Source organism: Babylonia areolata, chromosome 29 (genome assembly GCF_041734735.1).
Source record: "Babylonia areolata isolate BAREFJ2019XMU chromosome 29, ASM4173473v1, whole genome shotgun sequence".
Classification (NCBI taxonomy): domain Eukaryota; kingdom Metazoa; phylum Mollusca; class Gastropoda; order Neogastropoda; family Buccinidae; genus Babylonia; species Babylonia areolata.
In genome coordinates, this window is record NC_134904.1 from 25,731,645 (window position 1) to 25,745,764 (window position 14,120).

Genomic DNA, 14,120 nt, shown 5'->3' on the forward strand with positions numbered 1-14,120 from the left:
AAGGCCCTCAAGTCATCATTCCTCCTTCATTACAAAAGGACATCTTGTCCAACCAGCACAGAGCCCATCAAGGGATAGAAAAGACAAGATTGCTAGCAAAAGAATCAGTTTTCTGTTAAAACATCACCGATGACATCACAGATATGATCCAGTCCTGTCAAGCTTGCCAAGACACAAGACAGCAATCAAAGTGAACCAGTGACACCACATGAGATACCCAATGATCCATGGAAGAAGCTTGGAACAGATCTCTTTGAAAGAGATGGCGTAAACTATTTGTATTTGTATTTCTTTTTTATCACAACAGATTACTCTGTCTGAAATCCGGGCTGCTCTCCAGGGACAGCATGTCGCTACACAACAGCACCACCCCTTTTTTTGTATTTTTCCCTGCATGCAGTTTTACTACCTGCTCATTGCAGAATATTTTTCAAAATTTCCAGTTGCCATTCAAATGAACATGGCAACAGCTCAAGTGTAACATCAGAAACAAGGAGAACACTAGCCCTGTTTGGAAAACCAGACATCATACATACAGTCAGTGACAACGGTCCACAATTCACTGGCAAACCATACCAGGGCTTCATCTCTTCGTGGGGAACCCAACACATCACGTTATCTCGACAATACCCTAAATCAAATGGATTTGTCAAGAGACAAGTACAAACTGTAAAAACAGCATCAAGGAATGCACAAAAAAAAAAAAAAAAAAAAAAAAAAATGACAGGACACTGAACTTGCTTTTCTTTACTTGAATGCAACATCTGTCAGTCACAACCTTCCCTCTCCACCAGCTGAGATGCTTATGATATGAAAATTATGCACAACTCTACCATCAAGAACTGATCCTGCACTGATGCTGCAACGAGAAGCTCTAACTGTGAGAAGCAACAAGATGACAAGAAATTACAGCAGGCATGCTGGAAATAACATTCACTTCTACATCAAGGGCAACCTGTGTGGGTATTGGACCATCACACACACACACACACACACACACACACACACACACACAGGAAACAGTAACTGTCATCCAAACAAGAGATGAGCCTCATTCATATGTGGCAGCTCTGGACAATGGTACCACTCTTCAAATAAACAGAGCTGATCTATGATTGAGATCTAAATCATGTGCTGACCCTGCGAAACAGCCACTACCACCAACATGTATACAGTGATATCCACCAAATTTACATCTCACACAACTGTACCAAGGAACAAATCCCAAGAGGAATCCTACCAAAAGAGCACCCATGATCAACAGGGTCAACATGATGTCTAGGAGCCAACCCAACAACCTGAACAAGGATTGACAGAACATACAACCTCCAAGTCAAAGCAACATCAACAACATTGTCATGAAAATGAACAACAACCACAATCTACGCAATCAGGATGCATCATCAGAACACCAGCAAGACATTTAGATCAATAGTCAGTGAACGTAATACATTTCTATTCAGTTCAATTAATTTCAAAACAAACTTTTGTTGATAATGGAGATGTTGCAAGTTACTTCCCTTGAACTGCCCTGGCTTCAGTAACGTAGCAACAATGAAGATGGCTCCATAACAAATGCCAACGTTTGAACTCAAGACTTGAGACTAAAGCATGAACTTGTTGCAATCATATCCCTGAATCCTTCGTTATGGTAAACCTGCGCTGTTCTCAGGAAACAGCATGTGATGTGATAGAACAATGTGGGCCATATCTGCCCTGTTCTTCTCAGAAACCCTCATGACTGTCACAAGGTACCCTGTTCAATTTGCTCCTGTACATGTAATAACTGTTGGCAGATCAGAAGTTTTCTTCTCAAACAGCAGCATCAGACCAGTCAACTTAGAAATGATGGCCTCAGGCTGCTCTGAGAAGGAAAGAAATCTTGAAGACAGCTTGTCTTTTTTCCTGGCTGCAGCTGTCTGATAGGTTTCTGGATCCGTTCACATACATGTGCACACACACACACACATATACACACACTCACAAACATGCACACAAACACACACACACCCCAATCCCCTACCCACGCACACACACACACACACACACGCTCCTGTGCACAAAAACACTTCAATGTTTCATGACCCAACTGTCTGGAACCAACATCCTGTGCATATCAGGAACTCTTTTTCTGCCACTTTATTCAGGTCTTCCCTAAAAACATAGATATACTTCAGCAAACTACTATTCAACACAGTCAGCTTAAAGTGGAAGACAAACTTGTAGGAATGTTTGGAAAATGTGTTTATAACTGTTGACAAATCACCATCGCACAGAGAATGAATTCAATTCCTTGTTCTAATTTTGTTTCATTTGTTAACTTACTTTTGAGTGTGTGGTATGTGTGACTGCATATGTGCGTCTTATAAACCTTGTTAGATTTTATTTGACAATTAAAATTGCTTCTGATTCTTATTCATACCCTCAATGAGACACACACACACACACACACACACACACACACACACGCAAACACACATACATACACTGTCACCATCACCATGAAACTAGTCTAAGTACAGAACAGATGTATTAAACTAACCCTGGTCTCATCGGTAATCACACCACATGTAACCTTCTCTCCTTGGGACCACAGTTCATTGACCAAGCATCTGCCACAAACACGTTCACATCACTGGTGGTGACAACTGCCAAAAATAACAATGACTCATGTGCACAATACATACTAAGCAATACTCTTTGTCATAATGACTTCAGAGTGAAACAAAATATTTTTGTTTCTCGTTTCTTCAAACACTGATTTTATCATGTTGATTCACTATAACTCACCTATGCCTACTGCCTCACTTAAGCCATAGGACACAGGCTGCCAACAAGCACTTTCCAGCCACCTCAGTCCTGTGCAAGTTGCTCCAGCTGTCCCTAGGTGTTGCCTGACCTCTTCATGTCTGCTTCTGGGTTACAGCACCACACATTTCTTGGACAACCTCTTTTCCATTTCCCTTGTGAGGTCCAGGAGAGGGCTTGCCTTGTGGTGCTGGATGCAGGCTTATGGAGCTTTATGGCCGATCCATTTCCAGCATCTTTGGAGGATCTCTTCTTCTGCAGGCTACTGTCTTATTCCCTTCCATAATTCTTCATTTCTGAATCTATCTGGCCAGAGAATCCTATGAGACAGGTGTTGATGAAAATCTGTATTCTCTTCAAGGCAGTGACAGTGTTCTCCTGGTCTCTGCTCCATAGTGTAAGGCAGGCTTCACTATGGCTCTGATCTTGATGTTAATTGTGAGATCTCTGGATCCCTAGTGTCCATTCTTCAGCTATCATGTTGATTATTCTTCCTTATTTTTCAAATCCTTTTCTGAAAACAGTTTGTGCATGTCGGTACAGTTGTGTGATTTGAGTGTCCGTGAGTGAGTGCGCGTGTGTCAATATCGGTGTGTGTGTGTGTGCGTGTGCATGTGTGCGTGTGTATGCAGGCATGAAGAATAAGAGAAATGAGCAAATTTCCTTTCTTTTTTTTTTATTACTGATTATTTACAGTAAAGTTCCTTTCTTTTTATTATACCTCCAGAACTGATAATGTACAGTACACTAAAGGTCCTACAAATACCTGAATTCCCTGCTGCTGTCAGTTCAATTACTGGTTATCCTATACATCCCACAAAAGGTTAACTCACTCCGGACGATGGAATGCTATAGCGTTCCTGATGTAAGGTAGCGTTCTGGATGATGGAATGCTATAGCGGTTTTGACAATTATAAAATTTTCCACTTTTCCTCATGGGGTAGCATAACAATCGCAACCACACCAGGTATTGCGAATGTGTCAAGGGTCGAATGGAAAGTTTCTTCATGAGATTTGTAACAACACACTTCACAGTGAGCCAGCGAGTTCAGGACCCCACACGCCAAGCTAATCTGCATACGTATCGAAAATGAGTTGCAGGTGATACAAGTGGAAATTTTGGGAGCAAACTAGATCACGACAGCAGCTTTTACCGCTTCAAACTGAAGGTTTCGACATCGATGAGGATGATGAAGACGTTGAATAAAGTATCTGCAATGAAGAAAGCTTCCAGCAAGAAGGTACTGATAGTGACTCAGCTTCTGAGAGCAGTGAAGAGGAAGGGGGGTGGGCGTTCACATGACATGAGGAGAGGGGTCAGTGGGTCAAGTACAGTGAGTTTCATTCAGTTACTTTATGTTTTGTATTTTTTTCCCTAGCCCTAACAAATGGGTCGTATGTTGGGAAAAGCAAGGGAGAAAACTATTCATCCGGAGTGAGTTAATGGATCAAATCAAAGTTGAATCATTTCGTGAACAAGTATGCATAGACCTTGTCCCTCTTGATAGATAGTTGTAGCAAATAAGATTATGATCATATCAATTATCTTTTCTTCACCTTTAGAGTTCAGGTATCATGTGAAATGTCCTTCTTCTTCTTCTTCTTCTTCTTCGATCGTGGGCTGCTACTCCCACGTTCACTCATATGTATACACATGGGCTTTTACGTGTATGATCGTTTTTTACCCCGCCATGCAGGCAGCTATGCTCTGTTTTCAAGGGTGTGCATGCTGGGTATATTCTTGTTTCCACAACCCACCGAACGCTGACATGGATTACAGGATCTTTAACATGTGTATTTGATCTTTTGCTTGCAATTACACATGAAGGGGGTTCAGGCACTAGCAGGTCTGCACATATGCTGACCTGGGAGATCTAAAAAATCTCCAACCTTTACCCACCAGGCACTGTTACCAAGATTCGAACTCGGGACCCTCAGATTGAAAGTGCAATGCTTTAACCACTCAGTGATTGCGCCCGTCATGAAATGTGCTTAAAAAGACATATTCTCGTTATGTTCTTCAGCAGATCTGCTTCAAGTGTCGAGTTTACTTGAATGAATCTTTCACTAATTTTATTAAGTGATCATCTATTCTTGTGATATTACTTAATAAAAAAAATAAAAAAAAGAAAAGAAGGAAAAGAGGGTGGGGTGGGGAAATCAAATTAACAAATCAAAGAGAAATGCCAAAAATAACTACTAAACAATTAAATTTTTTTTAAAATTTTTAAATAAATATACAAACAAGAAAGTTTCAGCTGGAGTTTCAGTAGCTCAAGGAGACGTCACTGTGTTCGGACAAATCCATATACGCTACACCACAACAAACAAGAAAAATCTCATCAAATAACCAGTTTGACAACTTAATACATACATAAAGTCGAATATCATATGACTTTAACGATTTGTTGTATAAGAAATTATGGACATAAGATTTATATTGAATCCCTGAACAATCACTGTTTTATCTTAGGAACATATTCAATACTGGACAATCTGAAAGTATAGTTATTTCTTCCTCTACAAAGTCTTTATTTCTTCCTCTACAAAGTCTTTCAACATCTCTGGAATATTTTGTTTACCTGATTTCCGCAAACTCAATCTTCTTGTTCAAGTAGACACAAGTGTTTTTCTGTATAAAAAGAAGACAAAACATGCCAGACAAGCAGCACAGTATTAATAAATATCATTTTGTATAATCTCTGTTATCCTCTATCTCCAAATAGAAACATTATGTGCACAACAGAAGAGCACACCCAGACACACACACACACACACACACGCACACACACACACAAAAGCTTGCGCGTGCACACACACACACAGAACCTTTGTATCTATTCTTCTACCAAAGTGGAATTTTCTACTGAATTTTGCCTGGAACAACCTTTTTGCTGCTGTGGGTTCTCCACATGCCTTAAGTATATGCTACACATCTATCTCTCTATCCTGTCGGCTTGTAGACAATGGGGGCACCACATATTTGGCAACCAGCCTCCTCCATCCCTCACGGTTGTCTGTCCTTCTATCTCATTCTGGGTTAAACTTATCCACTCAGAGATGTCCTCCCATCTCTTCTTCTGCCTCCTCTCATTGCTCCCTGCACTGTTCCTTGCAGCAATGTCTTAGCCAGTCCTGATGAACATGAGACTATGACTTACAGTTTCGTCCAAATGACTGACACCCAAACAACTGTTCAAAGTCTAGTGGTGGGGGTGTAAAACTACAGGACTTGGACTTGAACCAGTGGACACTTGCTTTTTAGGTGAGTGCATTACCTCTATGCCACAACTCAGCTTTCATTAGTACACCCAGTAAAAGCCAATGTAGCTCTGAGTAAAACTGTAGTTGTCAAAACACAAGCACTGAAGTAAAAACCAAGGGCTAGGGGTAGAAATCCATGCACACACATAATTATAGTCCATAAACAGTTCTTCTAACAGTGGGGTTTCTGGATGTATTCCACTGTACTGTTCATCAACATGTGAGTCACCTGATGAGCAATGTTAAACAGTACTTTCTGTTCATTTGTTTTTCCACATGATCCCAGTCACTCTGAACTCATTTCTTATCACTGTGTTGAGTTATGTGCCCTTGTACTGTTAATGTTGGGATCAACAGTTACTTGCCTGTTTTCAGATTTATATCTAATGATCCTGGATTCAGTCTTGTTACGTTAAATACAACAAATGTTTCTGGGTCCATCAAGGATAGATGAAATCTTCATTCACAGCTGGTGACTGTTCTAAAATATTGTGAATAGCATTATTATTGTTTCTATAGCAGATAAGACAAACACTGTTATGTAATGGGATTGTTTTATTCCCATTAATCAGTTCATATCAGTCAGAAGCTTCTGGTGCTCATTTTTAGTCTTTGCAGAGAATCTTTTTCTTGGTTTTTCTCTTCCATTAAACCAAAAGTTTGCTGTTTACACTGTGACCTGTAAAATATGGCTTTCACGAAATGTGTTGCTATTGAGTGTGCAACTTCTAAAGGACTCATATACATACACACATAAACACACAAACTAATTTAAAATATATAGAAAATGCCTGACTGATAACCCCGCTTTCACTTTTTTCATATCTTTTCACCCCTTCTCCCACTCAGCCCTGCAACACACGCACGCACACACATGTACACACACACATACACACACACAACACACATACACAACACACTTATACAAACACACACACTCCTCCCAATATTCTCAATAAAAAAAAGTTAGAGTGAGTTCTCACAAGTGTGTTCATTAAGCGCCACATGTCGCTGCGATGAAGGTACTGTTCCTTGAACAGGAGCTCCACCATCTCTACAGCCACAGTCTGCAACACACACATTCATCAACATTCAACAACACATCCATTCATCAACACATATATTCATCAACACATACACATTCAAGAACACAAACCCACATGCAATGGGTACACATATGAAATGCACACAAAAATAATGCAGATTATCACAAAGAATGAAACAAATATTGTGTATATTTTCATGTCACAGACAATCACAGGAAACAGTAACGCTTTCTAGTCAATGGACAACGCATACAAATACTCTCTGATTGTCAAAGCATCTTCTATGTAAAAGAAAATGATAAAGTTCACAGTCTTTTCACATGATTTTTAAAAAAAAAGATACAACAATAGCTGAAGACATCCTAAGATGGCATTATAACAGATGGACACACTGTACGTGATATAATACATTTATCATGAAAAAAAACCAATCAATCAACCACACACACATTTATCATGAAAAAAAAAGAACCGCCCAATTCTGCTCTTGTTAACTTAAAAGGGGTTATACAAGCATGATATACACGACAAAAAGGCATTCACTTTCCAAATGCAATTTGTAATGTTTTATCCCCCCACCAACCTGCCATCCCTTCCTCCCACCCTGCTTTTTGACAGTTACATTCTCTACCTTCATTGTTTTACACAAGCTCTCAGCCAATTCTACACACCACTGTTCATTCAATGTTCTCATTCTGGGTATGGTACAGTCATAATCACACTCACAAACTATGCACGTGACAACTTCTGCTTACTTTTGGGTCAATTTTGTTGACAATGACATCTTTATAATGTCGCAGCTGGAATGTTGCAGCAATGCCATCAGCAATGCTGACAGTTTCTGAAAGGTAAATAATCTGAAGTAACAAATCATTTCATTAAAAAAAAAAGAATGTTGACAAAGACGACTGAGGACAATCTAATTCTTGATATGTCTGACAATAAACAGCTGTGTAAATCCAGAGTACTGCTTCCAAGTCCAAGAAGACAACCTGATAGCCTCAACATTCAAAGTATGTTGTAGATATACCTCCAAGCCTCTGTGGCTGATAGCCTTAACATTCAAAGTAATATTGTAGATATCTCCAAGTTAAATGCTCAATTTTGTCATCGATAATGCCAAAATATTTTCCTCTATTTTCATTGCCTTAATAACCAGTTACACATCTCTGCAGCTAATGCATACTTTCTTCCATTACACTTAAAAAGCTTTGAGAAATAACAACGCAAACTGAAAGAATATTCATCATGAATTTATGAAAAGTTATCTCTGCACAAAGTCACAAATGGGAACACTGAAAACATCTTAGTATCTATATGATACTTGATAGTCAGTCACCCACTGCAGCTTAATTCCACTAACACTTCCAGTTCTCTGTCACACTGATTACATAAAAAAAACCAACAAAACAACAACACTGAACAAAGTTCAGCTGTCGATAACCTGGATATATTTCAGAACACGACCAAAGAAACCTCCACTAGTTCTCAAACCCATGTCCACCAAGTTGTCAGTCCATGACGCTAACCTTTTCTCCATGGCAACTGGTCACTGACGTCTATACGTGCACTTCTCTCTTTATCTCGCAGAGTTGTTTTTTTTAATTTTTTTTTTATTCAGGCACATATTCACATGTATTAAAACAATTCAGTAAAAAATGTATTCCCTAGTAAAAGAATACAAAATAAAATTTGACACAAACGTTACAAAATGGAGTAACTACAGTACAATTTTAAAAAATCAAGACCTACTACACTACAGCCCACACAAAACATACAGTAGCTGAAAGGAAACCTTAAATTAAACTATAAAATACTACCAAAAACAAACCTTAAACAGCTGAGGATCAATAAGTAGACTGCGGCAGATCAAATAGCTACTTCAAAAGACTGGACAACCAAGTCTCACAGTAAACATTGCCACATGAAAAGCATCTTATATGCAACATGCAACAACAACAAAAAAACTCATTGTGGATAAACAGCCCACCTTTTTGTTGGGAGTCTTCAGTAAGTGCTTCCACTTGCAACAAAAGTCGGCTGAAATTAAGACAAGATAGAATTTATTATTCATCTTCCCAATACACGACTTCTAAAACAATTAGAGAGACAGAATTTATGATTTATCTTCCCAATGCATTACTTCTAAAATAGTCTGTCTCTCTAAAGTTCTCTCTTTCTGCATGTCCCTCCTAGTAACTGACATACTCAAACGGGCATGTGAAAAGATGTCAAATGAAAGTGCTAAGTACTACAACTCCATACATACACAGTATGATGATAAACATACACTCACCTTTGCCTCCATACATCCCCATGTTGATATCATTTAAGTATGAAAACATGGAATTGAAGACAACTACCACTGCTACTGCATACCCATAAACACAATAAATAGTTTATACACAACACATACATCACAATCATTACATTTCTCATTTAAACTAATTAATGAGCTATAAATCTATATCATGTATATGCCATGTATGTGTGTGTGTGTCACTGTGTGTGCACGCGCACGCGTGTGTGTGCATATGTGGGTATGAAAAACAATGAGATAAAATCAAATATATGCCTGAATTCATCCTCTGGGTGGTAAATTTCCAATACATCTCCAATCACCACACCAGGAAAGTCTTTGGAGGTGATCAGCAAATCCTTCTGGCCTGGAACAAACATGAACATCAGCAAATAAACCAGTTTAAATCAAATAAGATTATCCAATGATTCCATTTTAAAAGCAACCAGATTTTTTTTTTTTTTTTTTTTTTTTTTTTTTTTTTAATGATAATAATAAATAATGTTTTCTTCAAGAAGAAAAAACCTGGGTGTGGAGAGCTGGACAGGACTAAAATTATCTTATAAACAAAGAAAAACCATATCTTGCTGCAAAGCATATTTTGCAGTAAAGGTAAATTAATGGCCAACAGGTGTATGAAGGACATTCAGTACATACACACATCAGACACATGCCATCTGACACACACACACACACACACATACACACACGCACACACACACATTTAATCAAAAGACAAGCAAATTGCAAAAATACCTACTTATTCACCAGTCCCTGAATAGGAGCAGTGTAAAGATACCTTTGACATGGATTATACAGATTTATCCAAGAACCAGTCACCATTTTTGTTAAAACCTGAAGTGCTCTCCCATATAGAAAATCAATATTCAAACTATCTAAAAAATATACACAGACGGATCTGTTCTAGAAGATGGCAATTCAGGAGCGGCTTTTGTAATTCCTTCATTTAGAATAGAAAAATTATACTATACTGGTAGACAATATTCCATGTTCACAGCTGAACTTATAGCCATACTTATGCCCCTAAATTATATTTCAGACATTCAGAAAACTGTAAGTGAAATTTTATTATGTGTAGACTCGAAGTCAGTATTACAAGCTATAGAATCTCCAAATTTAAAGAAGCAAATTGAGATGACAATGGAAATAAAACATATTCACCAAGTGACAAAACAGGGCATTAAAATAACTTTCTGTTGGGTACCTTCACATTGTGGAATATCTTCAAATGAGTGGGTAGACAAAGTAGCTAGAAGAGCAGCACATAATTTCGAAGGCGCAATACAACTTGACATCCAGTTTGATCTACACAAATGCATTAGTTGTATAGAAAATGTATCTAGAAATTGATTTAAGAAATTACTTGTAGATTCAAATAATCAATACTACCAATGTTGTGTAAACACAAAGAATGCAGCTAATCCCAGACATTTTCTAAATTTGACACCAGCAGCACATTCAAGACAAATTACAAGTCTAATGTATAGAATTCGTTTGAATGCCTTTTGTACAAAATTTTCTAAAAATTTAAAATGTATATGCCGTAAGCAAATAACTGTAAGCCATCTACTCATTCATTGTCCGAGCATAAGACAGTTTATTCCAAAAGATGTAGTTGATGACTTTTCTTCCAATATTTCATTAACCACTGAAAAGATTTTGAATGATTATTCATTGCTTAGAGAATGTTTTCGGAAATTTTAAACTTCAGTCCAGTTGGTATCCTCCTTTGATGTATTATCATTAGTGTTGTTAATGTTATTTATATTTACATTGTTGTAGGTTAATACTTGTTGATATGCATTCTCCTTCCCATGACACCTCATTCAATTCACACACAATCTCTTTAGACTATTTCTAATAATATATTTTTCCTCTGATACATAACATGAACACTTTTTTACACTAATATTCACAAGCATTCCCTTTCCTTTATCCACTACTTTACTTCTTTCCATCTAAAAACACTTATAGTGAATAGACGTTAAACTGAAGAAAACATACATTAATGTGGTTGTATACAATACACTCACACATGTAAACTTCATGACCTTATGTGAAGGAAAGACTAAGATTCTAAAATGTAAACATGTAAGCATACATGCAACCACAAACACACATGTAATGATGTATGCTCAGAGACACCTTCCTTCACATACATGACAATCTGCACTCCCCCTTCCCCACTTGCACACATGGTGTGTGTCCATCGAGATCGATGATGACCATCGTTGTCATCCAGCTGGGGGATGGGGGATGGGGGGAGGGTGGTGGTGGGGTGGGTGAATAGTCCAATCTGCGCACGAAATGTTCGCCGACAGTTGGGGCAGACAAAGACAGGCATACCATTGTCAGGGAGCTTGTTTGCCTGTGACTTTCTGGCCTGCCTCTTCTGAACAGCTGCAGCAGTCCTGTTGGCCTCGCACAACTTGGCGCCTTTGTGCACAGCAGCGCGCCATTTGTCACGGTCTACTGCAGATTCCTCCCAGGAGTCAGGGTTGATATCAAACGCTTTCAGAGAGACTTTCAGAGTATCTCTGAAGCGCTACTTCTGACCTCCGTGTGATCTCTTCCCTTGTTGCAGCTCGCCATAGAAGAGCCTTTTGGGCAGCCGATGGTCTGGCATGCGCGCCACGTGTCCAGCCCAACGAAGCTGGGACTGCATCAGGATGGTGAAGATGCTGGGAAGGGTGGCTTTTGCGAGCACCTCTGTGTCTGGGATCCTGTCTTGCCACTTGATGTTCAGTAGCTTCCTGAGGCATGTTGTGTGGAAGTGGTTCAGCTTCTTGGTGTGTCGTTGGTACACTGTCCAAGTTTCGCAAGCGTACAGTAGTGTGGGGAGAACTACTGCTCTGTAGACCTTTAGCTTGGTCTCAAGACTAATGCCTCTTCTGTTCCAGACATTTGCATGGAGTCTACCAAAAGTTGCGCTTGCTCTTGCAATCCTGACGTTCACTTCATCGTCGATGGTCGCATTTCATGACAGTGTGCCCTGGGGCTGGCTGATGGAGAACTTCAGTTTTCCTCGTGCTGATGGTAAGGCCGAAGTTCCTGCTGGCAGTGGCAAACTTGTCGACGCTGAGTTGCATGTCAGCTTCAGATCCAGCATTGAGGGCACAATCATCAGCAAACAAAAAGTCTCTGATGATGTCTGTCATGACCTTCGTTTTTGCTTGAAGCCTTCTGAGGTTAAACAACTTGCCATCTGTTCGGTACTTTAGGCCGATTCCAACATCGCCATCTCTGAAGGCATCAGTAAGCATTGCAGAGAACATGAGGCTGAACAGCGTTGGAGCCAGGACGCAGCCTTGCTTGACACCATTTGTGACAGCAAAAGGAGCAGATGTTTCGCCATTGTCCTGGACTCGAGCCTGCATGCCCTCATGGAATTGGCTGACCAAGGAAATAAATTTCCGAGGGCATCCGTACTTGGCCATGATCTTCCACAGTCCCTCTCTACTCACGGTGTCAAAGGTGAGGTCGACATAGGTGGAGAACAGATCAGCATTTTGCTCCTGACATTTCTCTTGCAGCTGCCTTGCAGCAAACACCATGTCGGTGGTTCCACGCTCTTTCCGGAAACCACACTGACTCTCAGGCAAATGACCTTGGTCAAGGCGTGCTGTGAGGCGGTTTAGTAGGATCCTGGCAAGTATCTTTCCTGCGATGGAGAGCAAGGAAATGCCCCGATGGTTATCACAGGCTTGCCGGTTCCCCTTTCGCTTGTACAAGTGAATGATAGATGCATCTTTGAAATCCTGGGGGATCATCTCTTCTTTCCACATGAGTGAGTACAGCTGATGGAGCTTCTCAGTCAGCACAGTGCCTCCATCCTTGTAGACCTCTGCTGGTATGGAGTCTGAGCCAGGTGCTTTGCCACTGGATAGCAGACGGATTGCTTTCTGGGTCTCAAGAGGTGTTGGCGGATCGTCCAGTGCTTCATTGATGGGGACTTGTGGGAGACGGTCTATGGCTTCATCATTTATGGAGGAAGGGCGATTTAAGACACTGTTGAAGTGCTCAGCCCAGCGTTCGAGAATTTTCTCCTTCTCGGTGATCAAGGTATTCCCATCTGCACTGAGAACAGGGGATGATCCTGAGGATGTGGGGCCATAGACTTCTTCTAAGGCATCACAGAACCTCTTCATATCGTGCCTGTCAGCATATCCCTGGATCTCATCAGCTTTGTCACTCAGCCACTTATCCTGCATCTGGCGTAACTTTTGCTGAACAGTCCTGCGGATGGCATCGTATGCATCCTTTTTTGATGTGGACTTTGGGTTGCTCAGGTAGGCTTGATGCAGACGGCGTTTCTCATCCAGAAGCTGCTTGATTTCATCACAGTTTTCATCAAACCAGTCTTTGTGCTTTCTGGTCATGGGTCCCAGGGTCTCTGAAGCTGTACTATAGATCAGCTCACGCAGGGTCCTCCAGTCAGACTCCACATTCTGGTTGTCCAGAGAGGCGGATTCCAGACGATCTTGCAGCAGCTCCACAAAGGACCGTTTGATGGTGATGTTTTTCAGCTTAGCGATGTTGAGCCGTTTTGGAGCCTTCTGGCCTTGGGGGCGTCTCTTGGGCTGGATTCGAATATTCAGCTTCGAGACTACAAGGCGATGGTCTGTCCAACACTCGGCGCCGCACATGGTCTTTGTTACACGTACATCTTGCCTTTTCCTGAC

At 40.3% G+C, this 14,120-nt stretch overlaps 1 protein-coding gene across 1 annotated transcript in view; it reads right to left on the reverse strand.

The window, feature by feature from the left end:
- LOC143274624 (GATOR1 complex protein DEPDC5-like) overlaps positions 1-14,120 on the reverse strand; it is a 200,464-nt gene that overhangs the window by 174,115 nt on the left and 12,229 nt on the right. Inside the window, exons 2-7 of the mRNA XM_076578494.1 lie at positions 9,694-9,784; positions 9,109-9,158; positions 7,874-7,959; positions 7,056-7,139; positions 5,391-5,440; positions 2,543-2,612 (exon numbers count right to left, since the gene is read on the reverse strand). Of these exons, the coding sequence (XP_076434609.1) occupies positions 2,543-2,612; positions 5,391-5,440; positions 7,056-7,139; positions 7,874-7,959; positions 9,109-9,158; positions 9,694-9,784 (431 nt within the window). The remainder of the gene's footprint in view (positions 1-2,542; positions 2,613-5,390; positions 5,441-7,055; positions 7,140-7,873; positions 7,960-9,108; positions 9,159-9,693; positions 9,785-14,120) is intronic.